General features: G+C 35.9%; 1 protein-coding gene across 4 annotated transcripts in view; it reads right to left on the reverse strand.

Annotated features, from left to right (window-relative positions):
- LOC127434646 (RNA-binding Raly-like protein) overlaps positions 1-25,081 on the reverse strand; it is a 162,063-nt gene that overhangs the window by 4,684 nt on the left and 132,298 nt on the right. For 3 of the 4 annotated variants that reach the window (XM_051687536.1, XM_051687535.1, XM_051687534.1), the window contains 4 exons: positions 15,177-15,252; positions 11,318-11,365; positions 7,831-8,012; positions 523-636 (listed from right to left, as the gene is read on the reverse strand). In XM_051687536.1, the coding sequence (XP_051543496.1) occupies positions 523-636; positions 7,831-8,012; positions 11,318-11,365; positions 15,177-15,252 (420 nt within the window). The remainder of the gene's footprint in view (positions 1-522; positions 637-7,830; positions 8,013-11,317; positions 11,366-15,176; positions 15,253-25,081) is intronic. The other variant, XM_051687538.1, reaches the window with a different exon arrangement.

Here is a 25,081-nt window from a genome sequence, read left to right on the forward strand (position 1 = left end):
AAGCTATGGTAGTATGCAGGATTTTTCCTTTTTCCTTCATAATACTTGATGTCTTACACACCTACCAGTAACTTTTAATGAGTGTGAGGTTTATTCATTTAACAGACAAAAATGTATTTTGCTGTGATATACAGTATAAAAATGTGTTTTTGGCAGACTATTTTCTAAAAGTCCACAGGACGAAAAGTGCCCATATTTGAAGAAACATCAGACACACACACATGGCCAAAAGTTCGAGTCTAGAACGCGAGACTATAGTACTTATGTTCCTCTGTGTGTCTACTGGATGAAAATAGGACTCTCATTAACTGGTGCACAGACCGATATGGGATGTTCTAAAGTAAAACAGTGCGAGATTGCCTTTATAACAGTTATGACAAATTGGCTGCTGTCTCCCTGCCTGTCACAGAGATGGATAGCATGTATGCACTCTTAATATTCTTCACTGTACAGACGATGTTTCCCCCCCATCCCACTGGATTGGATTTTATTTCTGCTCTGCTATAGCTCTTTCATACTCACCGCACTCGGCTCTCTGCTGTTTCTCGATCTTCTCCAGGCGGCCCAGAAGTGAGTCGATTTTCATCTTGATTTGAGTCAGTTCACGTTTGATAGTCTGGAGTTGATTTGACTTTACTGCAAGTGATGAAAAAGCAATAAACACACACAGAACAAGGCAAGATTTGAGGAGATGTAAGTGGCAGTGTTCATGCATTGTAGCCCACCACGAATAATTAATATCTCAGACTTACTCATCCAGGCCTGCTGGACCTAATCGAGGATTTCAAAGAATTTTCTTCCCTGCTGTTTGTAATTTAGTTTCATCCCTAATCTCATATCACCCGTGCTGGTTAATATCAGCCAACACAAGACCACAATTCTCTGCTTGTTTTCATGGCAACTGCTATTTATCAGCTAATAAATCCTAAATAAGACTAACATTTGTTTTTGAACTCATAGAACTACAATTCTGTATTCCTGTTAATTGACTTGCCAAAATAAGGGCTCTAATACTTATTGCATTCTGCAAATTATACACTGTATACAGCATACAATTTTTTTTTTTTTTTGTAGTATGTAAAACGGTATGTACCATACAATGATAAGCCTCCCAAATAGTAGTATTCTATATTGTTGTTATATGACCTCCATATGCTGCATGTTTAAATCAGCGAGTGCTATCCAGTTATAACCTTATAAATTCTGCATTTGTAATAACTTTTGTGAAGAAAAAGTGCAACATTTTTGGAGTGCGATCAAGTAATGAGCCGAGAAACAGATAATACAAATCAAAGTTGTTATTGCTTTAGGTTCATTCATTACACTGGAAATGGAAAGTAAAGTTGAGTGGATTGCCTTGTGGAATACAGTGGCTCTTTTTGACCAATGAATTTCCATGAATTTTCCAAGACCTTTCCAGTCGTTTGTGATTACTGGAAAGTGAAAAATCATTTTGATTCAGACTGATTGGCTAACAGACCCATTTCACAAACCTGTTATGACGCGTTTCTGCCTTATTTAACAGCGTAAATGTAGTAAACTATTTTATATTAACAACTGTAAAAATACTTAGTGTACATTTTTAACATTGTACTTTGTATTATATTACCCTGGAATAAGTAAAAAAAACGAGTTACCACAGCTGCGATGGGGCGTCTAACACAACCGTTGAGGGAGTGATAGAAAACTGCCTATTTCTCTCTTCTTACTGCAGTTATCCAGCGCTCTCTATTTTTATCTTGTTTTTCAAAGCTGTGAAAGCGTAATCATTGATTTTTCTTTTGATGTTGGAGCAAACGGGTTAGCAAAAATGGAATTTGCTGTGTCTACCATTCACCGCCATTCACGTTTACCCTGTGTCTATCTGTGTGAGAAGGGTCCATTAATTATTTAGACCAATTTGTGGAGTTGGGGGAGGGAGAGAGATTAAATAAAGTATTTGCTCTCAAATCGGACATGGCTTAAAATATTTTAGAGCTGAGCAAAACTAAAAAAATATATACAGTATATATTCACTATGTTTAATTAATATCACTATTATTCTATTCACTTTCCATTACTTTTTCATGACCGTGGGAACACTCAATGTATTATTCTGAAATGATACTCCATGCATTGTGCTCTGGCTCTACATTACACATTTTGGCAAATGCAGCAAATAATTTGGGTATTCTATGTATAATGCATACAAAAAAGTATGTATGCTATGCACATTATGCATTCTGCATATTGCAAAAGCAGTATGAGTAGTATAGTATGACATTCTGAATGTACCCAAATTTTTCATTGAAAGTTCTGTTAAAAAATTATTTTGTGATGGTGGTAGCATACTGGCTAAAAACGTTCTTCTCTAACTTTTAAGGGCCATTCACATGAACACTTATTTGTGTAATTTTTGCCGCTCTTTTTCCTTTTTTATGCAAACATAGACCATTGCGGAACGTTCAGTTGTTTTTCAGCATCTTGCGAAGGAGCATGCATTTTTTAGATGCTGTATCAGATCAAAAAAAAAAAAAAAAAAAAGAATGGCAACTTTTAAAAACATGTCTCGAGACACTTGCGTTCTGTTATATGCACTGCGTCTAGTTTTATTTAGCACTATAACACGTTTGGTTTGAACGGCCCTAGTTTGTAGGTTTAGTCGCAAAGAGGGGCGACTCCAGAACTAGACAGATTACAATCCTGAATTATCACCATTGTGCTCTTGAGTAAGACACTTGACCCCTGGTCACTCCGAGAGATTGTCCCTGCAATTAATGTGCTGCATTTTACATCGAATATAAAGTCTCTGCTAAATACCTGCTAGCTTATTTCATGCTGCTAATTCCTGTAAATATTCAGTGGTTTAAACGCTGCTTTTTTGCACCTGACAGCTGTCAGATAAATCTCTCTCAGATGTCTACACCATTGAACACACACTGAATCTTGAAACGAGCTTTGGTAATAAACACTTAAATCATGCAGCCTCTCTTGGCAGACGGGAATGACCTTGGTGGTAAGTGAAAGCCCAGAGAAGTTAGAAAAAGGGGCAGCAGATGGTATCCGACATAGGAAAATATGGAAATGGCCCTTGACATCTTTCAGAAATAGTTAGTGTCAAGTCTGACACATGTAAGTGGAGTGTTCTGCATACTTTTGCAATGAAAGTTCTGGACCATAGTGCAGGTTAAAAAGCGCAGTCGGGTTCAGGAAGTAAAAATGCCATTCATTTTTTCCAGAGGCAAACTGATTTTTAATGATAATTATAAATCTTGAAAGACAGACCTACCGTGAGCTCTGAGATACAAGTTGAAGCCATCAGTCTGCATTATTTGAACTTTCTTTTTTTATATACTTTAACCCCTCCTTGGTCTTAACGATCAAGTCCCTATGTTGTCCTTAAGGGTCAAATGGACCCTTTTTTAATGTTGAATTTCAAAAGCTTGTAATAAAGGCTCTATTTGCTCTATCTCTCTATTTTAGGTCTTAAATCGTTCATCTAGGTGCCAGCTAACACTAGAAAAAAACTATTTCTCCATCACCTTCTATCACAATATACAGGGGAAAAGGCAGGGGGAGCCCCAACTCCACCCATGGACATCCAGTCTTTTTTGAGAAGCCTCACCATAAAATTGTTGAAAAAGTTAAAATGTTATTATAAGAACACTCATACTTTAAATTTCACACACACACACACACACACACACACACACACACACACACACACACACACACACCCCTCCATACACATACACAACACAAATGTACATACACAGACACCCACAAACACTCACTGACAACAGACAAGATGCAAACACAAGATTTTATTTTTATAAATATTAATTTGTTCAAAAGTTATTTTACTGTTAATTCAGTGTTCATTATATGTTTATTAAATGTTCAACATGTACAAATGAAATATAATAAACAAATAAAAACATTACAAAAAGAGAACAAATCCTAATTAATGTTATTAGTTATTGGATTGTTTTGTTCAAATAAGCATCAAAAGAGTGTCAAAGTGAATAAAAAAAATCTCATGTCTACTCCAATCACTACTTCTGTAAACCCCAAATAGCTACAAACTCTATATCAGCTCTTACCTTGGGTAAGTTTCAACAAAATGAGTCTATTTTTACTTGTATCTCAGCTTGTCTGGGTAAATAATCCACTGTTATGTCTCAAATGTCCAGAAAAAAATACAGTTCAGCAAAAAAGTATTATAAACAAATCATCGTTTGAATATGTTCCTGAATAATGATGATAAAATACGTTATACGTCATTGCAAACCTGAGGCTCTTAGCTTTCAACTGACACCAAGATCATGTGTAGTCCATTCAGAGGCCAAGATATTCCACAAAACATGGGAAAAGGGTGGGGCTTCCCAAAAAAGACTGGAGGCACAATCCATGTTGGGGTGCCCCCTGCTTTTCAGATCTGAATGTTGTGATAGAAAAAAATAATAATTTCTAAAAGTAGGGAGATTGAGCAAACAGAGCATTTATTACAAGCTTTTCAAGCTTTTTTAACAAGATTTTAGAAGCTGCGTTAGGGCGTCCACTGCCTTACAGAACTGTATATTGGAATAGTAGATGATAGAAAAAATTTCTTTTTTGAAGTATTAGCTGGCACCTCGATGAACGATTTAAGACCAAAAGTAGAGAGATAGAGCAAACAGAGCCTGTATTATAAGCTTTTGAAATTGAACATAAAAAATTTGACCCTTAAGGACAACGTAGGGACATGGAATTTAAAAATTGCCAGGTTCAGATCACCTTTGTGGAGGATGCCATGAAGTTTCAGGCATAAACTTAGTTAAGCTGATGTTAATCAGTGTTAAAAATTAAAAAGGGTCAAATTGACCCATAAGACCAAGGAAGGGTTAAAGCAATATATTTTAAATATAATGATTTTATATAAAAATTAACAACTTTCCTTAAAATGTCTAAATAGTTCTAGATGCAGACTGTTAAAAAAAAAAAAAAAAAAGCATCACAGCTCAATAAATCATAGCACATGCACTAACCAACGAGCCATGGCTCCAATGCATTTAGATTTTCACATTAGCAAACATAATCAATGAGATAAGAAAAATGCTTCTGGAAAATACAATGTGGGTTGAGTGCACACTGAGTGAAAACTTCTGAGGAACATCTTGACCTGTTGACTTGTTTCTTCATCATAATTGTACATCTAAGATATATATGAATGGCTTTTTGGAAAATTCATTAGCCTCTATTTTCAAAGCAATTTTTCAAGCTCTTCCTCTCCTCAAGAAAGCCAGAACTTGTCGTTCCGCTGTCACTGCCTTCAGCACTGATAACAGTGTGACCCAGTACTGCTTTCACACTGCTGCCAGCTTTTCTACTACCTCACAAAATGGTGTCACCTGCCATCAGCCGCCTGAGGCAGTGGGCTCCGTGTGTGTAGCTGTTTAGTTGACAGAGCACTGTATCTACTGCAAATTCAATGAATGTGTTCGTAAGAGTGTGTGTGGAATTGAATTTCTCCAAAAAGTACAACATACAATTCACTTTCATTGCATCTTTTTTCCATACAATGACAGTGAATGGTAACTGAGGCTGCCTCACATTCTGTCTAACATCTGCTTTTATGTTCCACGGAAGAATGAAAGTCCTATGGGTTTGGTTTGCTATTCATGTCCCTTTCTTGTTTATGGGGGATCTCTATTTGGGACTAAATTGGCTGTTGTTATGTTTAGCAAATCTTTAACCATTAGAATTCTTCTGCTTCCGTTCAGTAGAAGAAAAAAAAAAAAAAAAACACAAAAAAAACACCTTAAATACGAGATGAACAGAAATGTCTGCATTTTTAATCAGCATTTCAAAGTAGGAAGTTGTTTTGAGCTGAAGTGTACTAAACCGAACTTTTTGAAACAAATTAAACGTTATTTTGGTGTCCTATAAAACTAATCTGCAGTTTGTGCTGCATAGCAGAGGGAGAACTCCACTGAGATGCAGATTTAGGTAAACAGTTGCGCTTTTGTGTACATGCCGTGGATATTTCTGATAGTGAATTGCGCTGATATAGTTAAAGCCCACGGAGAGACCACAGTACTACGGCTAAGAGCATTAGTGTCATGCACCACAGCTAATCTCTGTTTCTAAGCACCATGTTTAGAGGAGAAAGTGGGATGCTGACAGTTTCTATGAAAGCTGCTACATATGGGTTAGAGATCAAATCTGAATTAGTGCTATGAATTCTAATTTACAAACACGACTGCATGACATTCCGTCTTTCTGTTTGGCTCAAATCCAGTGTTGCCATATCACAATAAAAGTTTGATATTGATTCATAAGGGTACAGTTCAGTTATAATTCCCACTTTTCTTTGAAATATATTCTCTCCAAAATAATGCTGTTAATTATACAGGGGACCTTCTAACTTGGTACATTATGAAAATATACATTTTACTAATTATATTGTAATAGTTTTACAATATATTGTAACAAATCCATGTATTCCATCAATTTAATATGATATTACATTGCATATATTATATTTTGTTACATATTTATTGTTACATACAAAATTTGTACCGTTTACATTGATTTGTTGAACATGTACTAAAACCGGTACTGTCTCTTTAAAAAAAAATGGCTGTTATTTAAAGAGTATCTGTAAACGAGTGCATATTAACCAGAGAGGACTCGAATGGCATTATCTCATCTGTGCTATGCGTGATTAGAATTAAATGTTTCGTTTTTGTTGTTTTTGAACAGAAAGGGTATTAAAAGAGAGATTATTTGTTGACAAAAGGGTTGTGTGGATCTCGTCTTTGGACAGGCACACGGAACGGTTCAAACCAAACTTTTACTCTCAACATGGTGCTGAATTTATCCCCACTATACTACACAATCACTGGTGAATGGAATCGGAACATGTACAAGCCAGTGGCTAATCACAGACATTTTAGTCGCATAGCGCAAAATTTGGTTGCGAATGTGAGTGATTTTCTTTCATTGTAGTTGTGGGTCGCGCACAGAGTAAAAGATCGATCTTGGGATTTAAGAATCGATATCGAGAATTTTTAAATGAAGGTTGCGATGCATTAGAAAATCAATATTTTTACCTAGTCCTTATAAAGTGTGACTAACTACTAATCATAGCTGTCAAATATCCCAATCCAAAATTGCAATTTAGACTTGCTTCATCTTGTGTAATATATGTTTCTGTTTTCAATGCTGATCAATAAAATTAAGTAGGGATGCACTAATAGAAAATTTGTGTGCCAACAACCAATATTTTTTATTACAACATCTGCCGATACCGATAGTTTGGTGGTCCTGCTTTTTTAATGTTCCCTTGTTTCAAATCATTGAGAATTAATTCTACAACGTCTAAAGAAATTAAAACAATAACTTTTTTCTCTATGTCTTTCAATATCTTCCATGTTTCAGATTAACTGGTCTCAAATATAAAACAAAACACTGAAAAAAACTTTTTGAATGTTCTTAACTCACATTAACTGAATTCTGATTGATAAAGCTTGTCCCATTTTTAGCTGAAGAAGCCTACGCTTTAGCTTTAACAAACTCGTCATATTGCTTTCTGTGTCAAGCTTTAAGGTGAGTTATCAAATCAGTTTAACGGTAATCTCTTTTTGCTCGTTTTTGACAGGAAACGATCAGCCCTGACCATCAGCTGTTTGTAAACACTTGGCTGATGTCCGATAGTACAGATAATTGCTTTTATCGGCCGATACCAATGTTTGGCAAATGCATCTGTGCATCTCTTACATTTTCTAAAAAGCAATTTTAAGTAATATTGATAGTGATGCTTGCATTGGCAAATTATTATGGAAAAACTCATTAGAAGATAAATCTTACATTTCAGCCCAGAGGAGAAGGATGATGACGATGATGATGGGGGTCTGGAGGAAGAAGAGGAAGTGGTTTTAATAGGAAAGGAACTCTTCCCGCGCCGAGTGGATGGAAGAACCACCCGTGAACGCTTCAGAGGGATCACAGCCCTCGGAGGAGGGGCCACCCTTCCGTGATAGTCAAAGAGCCTAACCAGACAAAAGAACCAAAGAAGATTCATATGCATAGTTTAAAACAGTGATTCTCAACTGGTTTTGCTTCAAGACACAGATTTACAATGGACTTCAAGTGGTGAGCCATCAAAGTACCAAAATTGTTGTCATACAAACAGTGCCGGTCAACCCATTAGGTGACATAGGCGACCGCCTAGGGAGGCATTGCATTGGGGGCAGGGATCTACTGAGCCAATTTCAGCATTTGCCCAATCTGTGTCAAACAAAATGCGCCCTGTGCATTCCGAGAACGTGTTGTGGCACCCCCCAGGGAACATACACCGATCAGCCACAACATTAAAACCACCTGCCTAATATTGTGTAGGTCCCACTTGTGCCACCAAAACAGTGCCAACCCGCATCTCAGAATAGCATTCTCAGATAATATTCTTCTCCCCACAATTGCACAAAGCAGTTATCTGAGTTACCGTAGACTTTGTCAGTTCAAACCAGTCTGGCCATTCTCTGTTGGCCACTCTCATCGACAAGGCATTTCGTTCTGTGGATGAAAACACCTTGTTGATGAGAGCGGTCAATGAGAGAGGCCAACAGAGAATGGCCAGACTCGTTTGAACTGACAAAGATGCGGGTTGGCGCTGTTTTGGTGGCACGAGGGGGACCTATACAATATTAGGCAGGTATAGGTTAATGTTGTGGCTGATCGGTGTATTATAGACCATGTACTGAATGCCTTACTACCATACTATTCTTGCTGTTTCTGTTATGTCTGTGTTTGGCAAAAACAGTAAGAGAAGTAGCGAGGCTCGTGATTCGGAGAGATGACCGATGCGTAAAATAATCTCTCTTTTGTGTCGGTTCTTCTCAATGAATTTGTCTAACGTGCAGGCTGAATAGTTTGAAGTGCTCTGTCATGCAATAAAACAGTAACGGGACACTAGAAGACAGAGAACAAATACAACGCTGAATAAAGTGGATATTTACTTACAATTCATTTAAACAAAACCTGCAGCTGTATTCAATCGTTTGCCAGTGATGAAGGTCATGTGTGAGTGCATGTGCAGCCTGTGAGCGATTGTCTATTGCAGGTAAAGACATTTTCTAAATAAATGTGTATCAAAATACTAACATTACATGAAAGCACTTAAAAGTACCAAACATTAGCAAGCCAATACCATGTTTATTGGACATGTTCCTTGCAGTAGCCTACCATAAAATACCATGATATATTATAAAAAATACCAAGGTTTTACCATATTGTACCATCACTGTACCATGATACTGCCACAGCAGGCTCTTGAGAAAGATAACTTTGATAAACTTCATCTTGTGCTGTGTCCTAATGTGAAAAGGTGACCGTGTCAATATGTTTTTAGTACATAACCTACTAATGAAAATGTTCAAATGATGCTCCTTAAATCACCAGAAATTAATGCTTTGGTGCTGTTTTTGCAAAAATAATAAAATAAATAAATAAATAAAATCTCACAGAGGAGCATGCCCCCAGACCCCCCTACAACATCATGGTACAATAGATTGTGAACTTGATGGGCCCCAGACTCCCTAGTAATGATTAAAGCCTACAAATGCCCCTGCTGTGAAACATACCATACAATGCGTATAGATATTTAGGGCAGTGCACCTTTGCTTTTTTCTCTTTCTTTCTTTCTTTCTTTCTTTCTTTTTCTTACTTACATCTTAGACAACTTGGTTTGGTTTACATGCACTTTACATTAAGTTTATTTCTATTTTATGGTGATACCCATTTAGGATAGCCTATTTAATAAGCCATAACTTGCACTTCCAAACATTGTTTTAATTAATGTTTTGCTAGATTGAGTTTATACCCATTTGTGATGTATTTAATTATGTTTTAATTTGTGTAAAAATGAATACATAACTCGGGGGGTTGCGTTTACTCGAGGGTCTTGCCTAGGGTGCCATATGTGGTAGGACCGGCACTGCGTACAAAGGCAACAAAAATGTCCTTAATGCTGAAGTGTGTAATATTTATTATATTGATAATTATTGAGTCAATTACAATTAAGCCATTTGTGGGTTGATTTCACCTAAAAACACTGCTCTGTTTGTTTGAGTGGACCATTCAGCCAGACACAGCAACATTGGCTTAACCAATGGTGTGAGTTTGGGGCGGGACCATCTGTTTGTACAACTAATGGAAGATTTAGAGGGGAGGGGGTCAAGGGTACCTGAAATCTGTTTGAAAACTGTGATTATTTTTGCAATTCCACTAGTGCCTCATAAATGACACAATTCAGCTTTAAAATCAAACATTTTACTTGCTTACTACTACCAAAAATTGCATACAGAATGGACCAACGATATGCAAAATTATTACCCTGACATAGCCTGAATAGGAAAATGGATAATTTGTAAATGCACAATAGCAGAAGTGTGATTTAACAGATTAATTTGCACCAAAATACTGATTGAATGCATGGCATTTAACATGAACAACAAAAGATACAGAAAGCTTTTTCTCCTTCCTTTAAAAGTTGAATTTATTCTGCTATCATAACTATGCACCATTATATGGTTAGTTGCGTTTTATTATTTGCATTAAGCATTGTTTTTCCCTGATGTCCAAGACCCAGAGACCTGCGGTCCATTTTTGGATTGAGAACCCCTGGTTTACAACAGACATTTCAACATCATTGAAACTCCAAGTCAAGCTTTTGATTCAGAGTTATGGCATATTTGAAAGACTTTTCTGTGTAAATGTCTCATATTTCCACCACTAAAAACATTTTCACTCCTTGTTCCTGGTATCCCTACAATCAGCGGAGCTACTTTTGAAATTCGCCAACAAGGCAGTCAAAATCTTCAAAAGAATTTTGGGCACATGCCCTTGCTTTCATTTAATCTCTCGTGGATATTCACCGCTCTGCACCCTGCTGACATTTAGTAAATGTCTTTCTATGCTAATAAAAGACGGGATCCCAAGCAGGAATTAATTTAAATAAAACATGCCTTCTAAGACATGTAAGAAGAGCTTCATTTATTGATTTAATTCATTTAATTATTTTCAAAGACAAACTGTAGGTGTTTAAGATAAAGTCACAGATTTTTCTGTGAATGTCATGTTTAATTACTTTCATAGCTTTGTATGTATCTTTTCATCTTTTTTCAATCTTGAAAAACTATACTGTGACATTTGACGGGGCTTAAAAAAACATGTGGCATTTCGAACCATGAAGGATTCATAAACAACTGCTGAAGGACTCAAGTGTTTAAAACTGCTACCTGGAATAACATTAAAAAATTTCAAATGTTTCAATAACTTTAAATAAGTGCATACATACCGACTGTAGAAGTCATCCCTGTAGTAATCATAATCAAATTCATAACCACTGAAAAGAAGACAAAGGAGGTTCAGTATAAATATGGTGACTTGAAAATTGAAACAGCAGTGAGTTTCAACGTAAGTGTAATGGTACATTCATGTCATTAACAAATTAACGTAATTACGAGATTACGACATGTAAAAAGTATTCACGTTTTCAGAGAACACATAATTACAAGTTGTAAACTTGTACGTCATGTGAAACTATTTTTGATAACAAAAAAGGACAAAATAACTGGCCATATTTGCCTCAAAAGTAAGTTACTTGCATCTTGTTTATAGAAGTGTTAATATATAAAAGCAATATCACTTGCAATCGTGCTGTTGTAGTCAATACCAGCAAGGCTTTGATTCCCTGCAGCCTCGTACAACAGCAGTCTTGCTCACGTGATAATGCAATGAAAAGAAACTGACACTCCAATTATCACCGATCTGATACATCTGCAGAAGTCACACCCCGCTTGGTTGTACACTTTGAAAGCGAATCAGTTTATAACTGAAATTTACATTTAGCGAAACTAATAAAGCTCTCAGTCAATTAATCTGACAACATCTACAACAATCCCGTCCATCTTCTCTCTACTTAAAAATCCTGCTGACAGACAAATCAATAATATCTTCCATCTGAGAGCAGCAGAGCTCTCATAAACACAGTTGGTTGTCAGTAACGGCAGTGATCAAAGTGACTTACAGTTTACTAATAGCAAAAAGAAACACCCTGGAGAAAGCTTTGATGCATTGTTTTAGGGCCCGACAGCCCAAGTGTAACTCTCCAGTTCGTGGGTGACCCCTACCTGGGATTCAACTGGTAAACTTTGCGTGAACCCTCAGAGTAGCTACTAACACCACCAAACATCTCTTCAGAAGATTTATCATTTCAACTGACAAAGGCAGGCGAGCAACAGTGCAACAGAAATGAATCTGCAGTCAACAACGAAGGTATTTTTAAAGAAATGTCATGGGTTTTATTCAAGTTAAACACATTCAACAGCCTCCTTGCATGCACAAATATTCTTTAAAATTCTTTTCTTTAAAAAGAGCAAAAATTGAGGTTACAGTGAGGCACTTAAAATGGAAGTTAATGGGGGCCAAGTTTTGGAGGGGTTAAAGGCAGAAATGTGAAACTTATAATTGTATAAAAACACTTACATTAATTCTTTTGTTAAACTTGTGTATTATTTGAGCTGTACAGTTTCTTACATCGATATTTACTTGGATTACAGGGATTACGACATTATGTCAGCAGAAGTTGTAAAATTGGGTATAACCTTACGCTGAAAAGGTTAGCAATCGATTTTATCACACTAAAATCATGCTAACATTCATATTGTTTATGTCTTGTGGCTATACTTTTGAAACAGTGAGTATTTTGACATTTACAGGTTGACCCCATTCACTTCAATTGTAAGTACCTCACTGTCACCCAGATTTTTGCTGTCTGTACAAAATAATAATCCAATCTTTCAACTCATGTAAGGACCATGTAAAGTCAGTAAAGCATTTAAATTTTGCATAATATGCCAGAAAGGGACATGACGTAACTATCTTTAAACTAAGGTTACACGGAGCAAACTCCATCCATGGAAATTACATCCAATGTTCCAATGTTAAATGGATGATTTTGTCAACTTTCTGCACAAATAACACACACACACAAAAAAAAAAAACTCTCCGTGATGTCTTACCCGATCGACTTTTATTATAAGTGCGTTACGGTAAACATGATTTTTATTTGTTTTTACAAATTATGGGTGGGTCGCAATTATCCTTCTGTGGAAATCAGGCATGCCAGAGATGCTGTCGATAGAGCCTAACTTACATGAAACCTAGAATATCCCTTTAAAACAACTGGGTACATACACAATGTGTATCTTAACTTTTATTCAATTTAAATGTGGCTTTAGATATTGTAAGTCCAAGAGGAATGGCTGTTCTCTTATTGGACAAGGGACATGTCATGCAGAGGGTGCTGTAGTCATAGTAACTGGAGTGATTATGATTTCTGGTCACACAGCTTATGTCACAAATACAACTTCATTGTATTCCATTATGCACAACTCTCATTTCCTTTGACTTTTTCATTGCAAACTAATTAACATTCAAAGCTATTCTTTGTTGGTTTTCTGCTGTTCTGCACTCCTAATTACCACCGGTTACATTATAGTTGTGTAGCATGAGTTGGTTTGAAATGCAAATCAAGTCTTAATGAATTTCAAAAATACACTGAGAGAAAGAAATAAAGAATTAAAAACACCAAATCAGTTAAAGTCAAATAACACAAGAGTGAAACAAAGCTATAATTATAATAAAACTATAAGGCTTAGCAATAAAATGTTTCAGGCCCATGAGTAATAGAATTGTCAGAAATCCATGAATGAATGTTTATTAATGTCTTTGTTATTTGCAAATAAAAATTATTATTATTATTATTATTATTTTTCCATTTTCATTTATGGAGATGAACAGAAACAATGGAACTGCAGTAAAAGCATCACAGTCCAGTCACAATTTACAGTATTTAGCACTGGTTAGTATATACTCTAATTTCTTTATTAGCTCTTAAATCAAATAGTTCATGCTTAATACCTTCCCAATAATTAATTTTTCACTAATTTGCTGCTTGGTTAGTTTTCATTGACAGTGCCTGGAGTGCTTTCGTCTTCCTGTAAGAGTTTAACAATCTAACCGAACCTGCATGACACAACTGCAGCTTCAGCAACTGAACGGATGTGCTGATAATCACAGACCAGGGTCCGCTCTGTTATCTAAACCAGATAATATGACAAATGTGCTGACGGCTTCATTCAGCCACACGACCAGACTTTAATCTGTTCTACCATGGCTCTCCTAACAAGAGAATTGATGTTTACTGAGCTTGTGAGAACAGCGATAGGTTTTCCATTTACACAGCAGTTTGTTATCTTAAGTAAAATGCAGAATGGCAGCAGCTACAGTAACAGTACAAATGGAGGTTTTATGAAGCAATCAGCAAATATGGAGTACTGTAGCTCTCACCAACACCTGATAAATGTCATGTTTTTGCAGCATACACATTCACATAGTAAAAAGGCAGTAAAATGCTTTTCATTTGAAGTCAGCTTCACTGTGCACTGTAAAGTTTAGACTAGACTTTTACATTTGAAGAAAATGTGTGTTGTTGTCCATTGCTATGTGGTTGCTAGTGTGTTCTAATAAAATGTAAAGCCTCATTAAAAGCTAAAATTCTTGAGAAAATATATTTTTGGCATAAGAAGTAACTTTTTATTATTATTTCTTTAGAAAATAATCAATGAACATTTTTTGTTTAAAATAGTGTTAATATAAAATAAAAATAAAACATTTGTCCACCCAATCAAATTCAGGTAGTGAAACCAACATTGCAGTTAACAATTGTTTAAGCATACTTTGTTTAGATCAATCCGAGTAACCCTAAAAAAACATTTTTGACATTGTTGACTAAAATGATTGATACTTGTAAATTTGAGAAAAAAATACATATACTTTTGAAAGTATTTTAATACCTTTAACCTGATGGTTCCACCATTTGAAAAATTGAAAGTCATTATTTTGAATTTTTTTAAGGAATTGCTATACATCTTTTCATAAATTTACATGGACACAAAGATTGCATTTCTTCAAACTTGACACGTGTTTTAAACTAAATTTTTACAAGACTTCTCATTTGTATCACCTCATTTGTATCATATGACCTGCATATCCACATTTGTATAGTGCAAATAATCAATGTTCAAGTATGTGAAGTTTCCTTAACTGCAACTTGTATAGCAGCAATGTAAAATTAAATAGGAAATACTCACCCGTAGACAGCAGCAAGGGGTCGTTTGGATCCTGCTTTAGGCCTGTAGGGTTTGGGCTCACCGGCCATGTTAATATCTGCAGAAACACAGAAGAATTCCAACGGAATCAAACACCTCTGGTTATAAGTTCTCTCTCTGGGTGAAATATATCCATGCAACCTTTCTCTGAATTAGCTATGGTGGTTTATGCTCCAGTAAAACAATGTGTTACCTGTTTGATGTTCAGCAAATAATTTGGTACCCTGGGATTGTGGAAAAAAGGTAATCTTGCGTTCTAAAAATACAGCATAATGCCGTAAGCAGCAGAGCTCATCTTATCTAACCTCAAATAAACTGCAATATATAAGGAATTCAGCGGGCAAACTCTGCCATAGAGAAACTTTAAGATGAACAAAGTATGTTTATGTTCACATCCATCCTGTACTATCTATCTGTCTGTCTGTCTGTCTGTCTATCCATCCATCCATCCATCCATCTATCTATCTATGCCAGCCCACCTGCCTTCATGCCTATTATGTTTGCCTCATACTATTATTTAAAACCTGTATGTGGAACGGTATGCAATAAAAAAATGTTTAAAATTCAAACAGTACAGTATACTTTCATATTATATAAAAAATAATAATAATAAAAAAAAAATAATAATAATTCAATGAAAATAAATCGTGACTCTGCCTAACATCTCCTTGTGTGCTCCACCGAAGAAAGTCATACAGGTTTGGAACAACATGAGGGGGTAAATGATGACAGAATTTTTTGCTTGCCTGAACTATCCCTTTAAGTAGTGACCCAGCTTTCAATAAGTTAACTTTTAATAACGCCCGACTGTGCAGTGAGTGTGCAAGGATATCTGTCGAATAAGGAAAAGTGAGCGGGAGAAAGAGAGATGTGAATGAGAGTAACAATCTATTTCAAATTTTTTTAGCTGATTGATGGTAAGTATGTAGGGGTCAAATGTATGGTAACGAGATAATTTTTTCATTCATCTGCATCTGCTTGCTGGACTTCTAATGGTTGCCTGGGAACAGGCTGAGGTGAGTGTAGCTCTCCATGGTCCTGAACTCTGGGTTAGCTGAAGGGGGTGTAGCTCTTTTTTAGCTGTTCAGATTGGAGCATCATGAAAGCTTTCCATTGAGATATGCACTCACTAAGAGACATCCACAGCATCTGAAACAAGCACTATTCTCAATGGAGATATTCAAAACCAAGTCCATATACAGACATTTTATGAGAGTGCCCACTGAAAGTACTTGGACATTTAAACCACTCAAAAATGTATGAATGTCACTGCATTAGATACAAAATGCCAAACCAAGTGGCATTTATTTTACAGAAAGATAGCACAAACACAATTTTCAAGCAAAGAATTTCACAAAAAGGCTTAAAATTATTAAACAACATTCTAAATTTAGACTATCAGTATTTGGACACCTTCTGGCTGTCAAACATAAGTGGTTCATGTCCATAGTTAATGTGATGAACTACATCTCTGGTTCCTCTGCTGGGACACCTGTGTGAATTTGAGGACAACTGACTTACATCCACTAAACATCACATTGAGATCAGTTGGATAAAAAAAAAAAAAAAAGAAAAAAAGTTAGTTCTGAAAAGATTACATCTAGTGCCATTTGTTTGAAGATGCTACTAGGCTTGATAAAATAAAACAAAAAACAGACTATGTCATGTTAATATTTTTAAATATTGCTGTGACTATGCAGTTCATGGTAATATTAATACATTCTAAGTTTTTGTTACTTTTGTACGATAAAATTGGGAGCTGTGTATTGGGTTGCCAATGTAATATCTGGGTTATGAAGCAAAATCAGTTCAGAACTGCTGTGTTGAGAGATGTAATAATTTCTGATATTCAAACTGCATGGACTGACTGTTTTTTACAAAAGATAAAGAGCCGATCAGTGCATTAGAACTCCATGCAGAATGAAGCTATTTTAATTACAATGACACTTTTACACAGCTTTTATTCTATTCTAAACAGCTATATAATGGTGTGTAGCTAAAGGAAATCTAGTGGTGATCGGCAGTTCCACAAACACATACATACATACACCCAGCTGTATTTTGAATTGCTCTCAGTTGCCATCTGTTTTAATGCTTGCTAAATAAAAGAGCAGGCAGACTGCCGCTTACAGCCAAAGCTTAATTTTTACCCACTTAACACACTGACACATCAGAAAGTCTGAATGACTGTACGGTATCTGCACACACCTTAATATAGCACATCCACACAAAAACTCATCACGTCTCCATGGGGAAGCTACATGTATTTAAAACCTAATATTCAGTAGGAGGGATACTGACCATACGTTGATGCACTGTGTGACATGTTCATCCACGTTCACCTGTTTTAGTGTTCTAACAGAATGCAGCACCTCCAGCAAGATATCTCACCCTCATCTGCTCAAATCAGGTTCCTATGCTGAATAATATTAGGGGGATTGTGGCATTGGTGAGATATAAAAAACAAAGTCTTCCTCCAGACTCCATCACATTAATGTGCCAAATAAAAGGAAAGCATCAATCTTTGACCTATCTTCTTCAAATGCCCTCAAAAAGAAACATCTTTATTGGAGTGGAGAGGCATTTCACCAAACTTGTTTATTTGGCCAATTCAATCCATTGAAGATGGCAAACTACAAGGATGGTCACTACGATGATCCTGATCTAAAGAAACTAACAGTTAACTCATTCCATGAACAGCCCCCATGGGTTACGCTCCTTGCTCAATGGACCTTACTCAGGGTAGACATCCTGGGTGTCGCTAGGGGTGGGCTTGTGGGGCTTAAGCTACGAATGTTTTCCATATAGCCCCAAATGTTTTTTTCATCTTGTAGTGATATCAGAACTACCAGTGTTTCGTATCAAGTTGGTTAAAACATTATATTTTAACAAACTAGTAGAATATTAAGTAACATATAAATTAATGATACCTTTCTTTACTGTATCGATAACACCAAAGACAAATTTCAGTACATACAGCTTCTTTTTTGCAGCTGCTTTCCAGCAGCACTCATGCGTGTGTGCGTGCATGCAAGAGTGCTCGCAAGCACATTTTAGTGGTAAAAACACGTAATTTCTGATCTTTGAGCGTGTCTGAAGAAGCTGAGACAAATGTTTTTCAGACCTTTTAGTTTTAGTTTCAGTAATATTAAAAGATTTACTATAAATGATACCTTACAGATGTAACATTTAAACTTGTATTGTATAACGCATTATATTACGATATTTCATCAAAGGATCGTCAAAGGAAACCAGAATGTAATTGCATTTTATCGCATTAATAGATTCCTGTTCCCTGTATTATATCAATTTCAACTTAATACAACTCGCTTTTGGCGCCACTCTGTGGACAATAGACTGAATTACTTTTAGCACAGACCGATTTCAACCGAACATTTGACCTACAGCTGCCGAATTCACTGTAGCTAAATTCAGAATCGTATACTACCATACTACTCTATTTCTGCCATACCTATATTTAATGGCAGAAATAGTATGAGTACTGTAGTATGGTAATTAGGGGTGGGTAAAAATATTGCTTTTTCTGATTAACTTCATTTGAACAAACTCGATATCGATTCTTAAATCCCAAGATCGATCTTTCACTCAATGCGCATCCCTCTACTACAATGAGAGGAAATCACTTGCATTTGCAACCAAACTTCGTGCTATGTGACTAAAGTGAATATATTTGACAGCTGGCTGGTAAATGTTTACATTTCACTCACCAGTAATTGTGTAGTTTAGTCATGAATTGTTCAGCAGCGAGATTCTTTCACAGCATGTTGAGAGTAAAAGTTGTTCTGTGTCCAAGACGAGATCCACAGCAACACATTTCTCATTGAAAACTGTCTCCTTTAATACCCTTTCTGTTCTTTACAGTTGTTGATCAAAAACAACATAAACGAAACATTTAATTCTAATCATGCTTCGCAAAATGAGGTAAAGCCATTTGAGTCCTCTCTAGTTAACATGCGCTCATTTGAAGGTGCTGTTTACAGAAATGCACTTTTTTGTTAAAGAGAGTGCAACAAATCAATGTAAATACTTGTAAATAGTACAAATTATGCAATTTAATATATGAAATATATTACTGCATCTTATTTGAATACATTTATTTTTTCATTCTTAAAAAGCCAAAATGTGACCAAAATGATGAAAAAGTAATAAAATATAATTAGTAAAATTAATATTTTCCTAATGTACCTAGTTAAAAGCTCCCCTGTATAATTAACAGCATTAGCTGAGAAATAATTTATTTTCACATTTAAGCAAAAGGGACATTATAACTTAAATAAACCCATATGAATCTAAATCGAATCGAGAGCTTGTGAATCGGAATCGAATTGAATCGTGATTCTGGACCCAGCCAGTGAGATCAGTCTGCAGAAAACATGGGTTGTGAAAAGTAGATGCGTCCTAGGACTTTTAAGACATTACAACCTGTTGAATGGACTGTATTTCTATCCCTCTCTGCCTTTTTTTCATTTGCATATTAAGTTAAATATGGCATCTACCCTGTCTAAGGTCCATGGAATTGGATTTTCTCTGCAACTTTCTTTCTTACACAAGTCACTCATATCCTTGGGATCAATCCAATGATGTTTGCTCTCCCATAACCATGTAGCTACATCCACCCAAAACGACCTACTTTCTAAGCAACCTTCATTAGCATACTTTACTATCCAACACTCCAAAGAGGCTTTTCATGAAGAACTGAAAGAACTGAACAACTACACCAAAGTCTTCCCAGTATGAAAGGGAAGTATATATAGAGCATAATGCAGAGACAGAGTGAGTTATTTACTTAAAGGAATAGTTCACCCAAAAATAAAAATCATTGGCTTGTTAACTCACCCTCGTATTGTTTCATACCCACATGAAATTTGTACTGACCTAAATAAATGTCTCATATCCAATAAGAATCATTGACTTTCCTTACATCTTGAAGTCGTTGAGTTGTGTCTACATGAGATGGTCAGTCTGCACACCACATTGTAGTTTATTAGACAGCCCTAAATCTCAGCCCGCAGGGATCTCCGTAAGCAGACTGGCCTCATCACGTCCTCATATGAACCCTTAACTATGCTGCAGACAATACCATGGTGCAAGGAAAAGCCAAGACATCATGTGCAAACTCTGCTTTAAATGAGTAAATAATGCAGTACTGCAGAAGCCCGAGGGATCGAGGCATTAACGGGCTTATAGCCGGTGATAAGACACATGCAGTGAAACGTGAACGGCTAAAGCAAACATAAACATCTCCAGTGTGGGTTCGCTTCGGTAATCCTGCCGTATGAAATGATGATGATGCCTCTGGCGGAGGAATCTTTCTTTGGAACAAATGAGTTACAGCAAAACAAGCGTCCTTTGTGCCACAGATCAGCAAGAGATTACACAAGCTTAAAACAATTGGAAATCAGTAATGTTTTTCCTATTACAGCCAGGATTTAAAGACTTTGAAGTTATGATGGTGATTTTAGAGTAGTTGTGGTTATGTTTTGTACGGAAAAATTAAAGTTGACTCAAAAGAAAGGAAGAGATATGAGTTTGGAACAACATGAGGGACATGTGCAACCGTTTTTCCTTTTTCTCCTGTCCAATTTGATATAGCACCAGTTAGACATCTGCCATATACCTAGCAGGGATTTAATTGTACCAACAGGTAGAACATCTGGGCTCAGTGAATTTACAAGATCAGAGCAGGAAGCCACGAATTAAGCAATTACGTGATGTTGAGACAACTACTATGATTCAGTTTGTTCAGATGCAGCTCTGTGCTTAGTCGAAACAAAACCAATGTTAGTAACTTACAACTTCGTTATGTATGTAATGTAGTAACAAATTATTTTTTGTTTTACTACAGAGTCACAGGCATTAAATAGCCTGGAGTAATTATGCCATTTCCATCAGAACTGTGTTTTTAAGTATAATCAGTGTAAGATGATTCATGTTAATGCGCTCATTGACATAAAACTTCACACGATGCCTTTAATGATGGCATATCTGATTTGAAAGCTAGAACGGAGTGCAAGATTTTCAGTGAATAATGACTTAAATTTGGTCTGTTCATCACACAAAGCTATCCAAAGGCTTCAGAAGACTTATAGTGCACATGTTGAATGGACTACTTTTTTGGTGCTTTAATGGTGCTTTTTGTCCTTTTTTTTTTAAGTGTGTGAACTGTGGTCACTTTGAACTGTCTTTGTATGGAAAATAGCTATCTTAAGATTCTTCAAATTAGTGTTATCAGTGTTTCCCATTAATTTACCTAGACTGTGGCGGCCCGCCACAGTTTCATAATGAACCAAAAATATTTTTACACTTCATATTAACATAAAAGATCTCTAACGTTTTGTTTTGCGCCATTGCTTCGGCGCAAAGCATCTCTCACTCCCAGTCAGCCAGTTAACTTATAATTAAATTATTACTAGAGCACAAAATTAGATCAAGCCTCTTAATTTTGCTCTCAAAGTGCACCAAACTTTAAAATGTAAAAAAATATTCTAATGGGGGAGCAAGCCCCACAGTCCACCCACCACAGTCTCATAAAATCCTGTGGGAAACACTGGCCTAAACGGACTTCTTAAGTCAACACATCCTTACCTAATACATACTCAAACCTTCCCACACTTAGCCTCAGACCCTCTTTTCGGTTTGTGAAGCACAGTCAATGTGGCTGATCATTACAAATTGAACAGCTTTTTTCACACATAGCTATAAAACTGAACTTTTCTGGTATGTTACAACTTCTTATTCTGGTAAATTTCCAAGGCGATTTACTGGTATTTCCCAACTATACCCTGTTCAGAATTAACCTCTAAACTAAAAAATTATGTTTACTTTACAGAAAAGGTTGTATATGTGAAAGCGACTAATGTTGCAATTTCAGGCTGGTCGGAATGCTCATACAATATATGAGTCCGACATATCTGTAAAGCACTTACGGTATATGGGGCTACATAAGCGTAATGCTGTAATTTACAGCTATCTTGCAAATTGTACATGTGATCCAATTTTGGAGGAAATTGTCTTAAAACCGTAACATATATAAAACAAACATTTAGCTTTGGACACATTTTTTAAAGTCATTAGTATAAAAACAACTAATTTTATTTTGTTCTTCATTTTGGCAAGGCAAGTATAAACTAACCCACTGGTCTGAATGGGGCAGTAGAAAAAATCCTTAGCATTGAGCCCTGCATTGTTTACATTTTTAAGGTAAATGAACCTACGAATGATCATTTTAGTTGTCTCAGCATAATAAACTAGGATAGGAGCCAGTAATTTTAACATATAAATAATTACATCACCTTTATTTTTTGTCTGACTGTGTATTTTTAGTGCAAGACATCTGTGGGATATCTGTCTGAAACAGAGGAATTCTTTTATTTATACAGAAATGTATTCAGTGGTTGGGACCAAGTCCACACTCATCACCGTCACAGTCACAGCCCCAATTCCTCACGGCCCAGTGGGAAGACCAGGTCAAATCCATCAGATGTGCACTGTTGCTCTGAGATCTATAAATCTGCACTGACAGGGTTATCACACAGTAGACGGCAGGCCCAGAGAGGACAGTTACTGTATTATTATTAAGGCAGAGAGGTTTCATAAAGAATATATTATAAAAATTAAATAAATGGTGCTTTAATGGTGTTTTTTATTTATTTATTTATTTTAAGTGTGTCAGCTGTGGTCACAATGAACTGTCTTTGTATGGAAAAGAACTATGTGAAGATTCTTCAAAAAAGTGTTATAAATCATGTGCCACTATGATGCAGTTCATTTTTGAAGTGTAATGGCTTATCTGCACAGATCTGTCATGATAATGATGATTATAATAGTGAAGGAGGAGGGTGAAGATGATGAGGAGGAGGAGGAGGAAGAAGAGGAGAGTGGTCATGAAAGTGCCATTAAGGGAAATTTGCTTCTAGGGCTGAAACGATTAGTCGACATTATCAACAACGTCGACAATAAAAAATTGTCTACAAAAATTTTCGTTGTCGAACAGTCATTTGATCTCATTTAACATAACATGAGATCACATTTAACTCTAATGATGACACGCAAGAGCAGCACTGCAGCACGCGCATGACTGAGGAGAGGAAGAATTACATAGCTCACAGTCCAGATGCACTCTAAACTTTCCAAACAGCTTCAGGTGATGTAGATTGCAAAGTATGAGGGAATTATAATGCACAAATACAAAATAAGTAAATACAGAAGCACTCTCGTTGTGGAATAAGTGGAGCTGTAGCTGACGCTCCGCTAAAGCAAAACTTGTGTATCGAGCGTCTTTAAAGGAAACACCCCGGCGTTACATCTTTAATGCAGTTATATTTAATGCATTATAGCTTTATTAAAGTTCAAATAATATGGAAGCAGATCATGTAAATAACTATAAACTCTGAAACTGGCATTTCTCTGTGCGGTCAGCGCCTCTTATATGAGTTGCGCGAATGTCCCGATGTAAGGGGGAAAGATTGAAACGGTATCCGGCTGATGCACACTCTGTCGCGGGGACGCTCGTCCCTCGAGCGTGCGCGCTTAATGCAGCTAGATTATAACGTGATGGCTCGCGACTTATTGAATCATAATAAATGTCACTGTGCATTTCTTATCATGAAGAAAATTGGCAATACGCAGCTCTATTAATAAGAGAGTTTGTTTTTTGTGAGTTAAAGATGGATTGAAGTGAACAGAAAGGTGAGAGAGGGTAATCTTCGCCCCATTATTCACTGCAACAAAATACGTTTTTGATTTGATTTTGTTCTGGCTTGTATTCTAGTATAAATATCTAAAACTCCTTTAAAACAACATACATTTTCTGGTCACACTTTATATTAGGTGTCTTTTACTTACATTAAATACATACAATATTATGTATTTACTGTGTAACTACATTTTGCTCTGCAAAATTCTCACAAGTTTCACATCTGCTGCTACTGAGGTTAAGGTACCGGTAGGTTAAGGAGTATAGGGTTAGGGGTTTGAGTTAGGTTTTAGGATACAGGTTGGGTTATGATTAGGGGTAAGGTTAACAGTGTAATTACAAATGTAATTAAATGAGGGTACTTTAAATGTAATTATAATACAACAACTAATTTGTACATAATAAGTACATTCTAGCACATGCTTAAGTACATAGTAGCTAAGGACACCTAATATAAAGTGGGACCCATTTTCTTTAGCAGCTATACTGCAGAAGCAAAAAATTTTATCTGAGAATGTTGAATATAATATTAAAAGATACAAATATGTTAAAATATCTAAAAATCCTTTCAAAAAAGATGTATTCAACTGAGAAGCAGCATATAAGGTATTAGATTTGCTTTTAAAGAATAGATCTTGAATATAAGTATATTTTGTCTTTACTGCACTCGCAGATGTATAACCAAGTGAAAAAATACACTTATATACAAAATACACTTATATTTAAGATACACTCTCTTAAAGCAAGTCTAAATATCTTATATGTTGCTTCTCAAGTAAATGTATCTTGTTTTAAGGATTTTTAGACTATTTTAAATGGAAAACAAGACAAAACCACTTGATAAAAATAGGATTTTTTTGCAGTGAATTTCTTTACTGAATTAAACTTAATAAAAAGTATTTTTCCCCCTTTAATTCAGTGAATGTCATTTAGAGGTATTTTTAAAAGATGATTTTGCCCTCTTTATTGTTAGTAAGCATGTTCAATACAACCTTTTAAGTCAGGGCACAAGCTGAATAATCTGTTAAGAGCTAATGATTAATCGTTACAATAATCACCGAATAGTCGAATAATCGTTCTAATAATTGTTAGATTAATCGATTATCAAAATAATCGTTAGCTGCAGCCCTATTTGCTTCTGATGGAACTTAAAGCTACACTATGTAACATT

Source organism: Myxocyprinus asiaticus, chromosome 44, assembly GCF_019703515.2.
Source record: "Myxocyprinus asiaticus isolate MX2 ecotype Aquarium Trade chromosome 44, UBuf_Myxa_2, whole genome shotgun sequence".
NCBI classification, from domain to species: Eukaryota; Metazoa; Chordata; class Actinopteri; order Cypriniformes; family Catostomidae; genus Myxocyprinus; species Myxocyprinus asiaticus.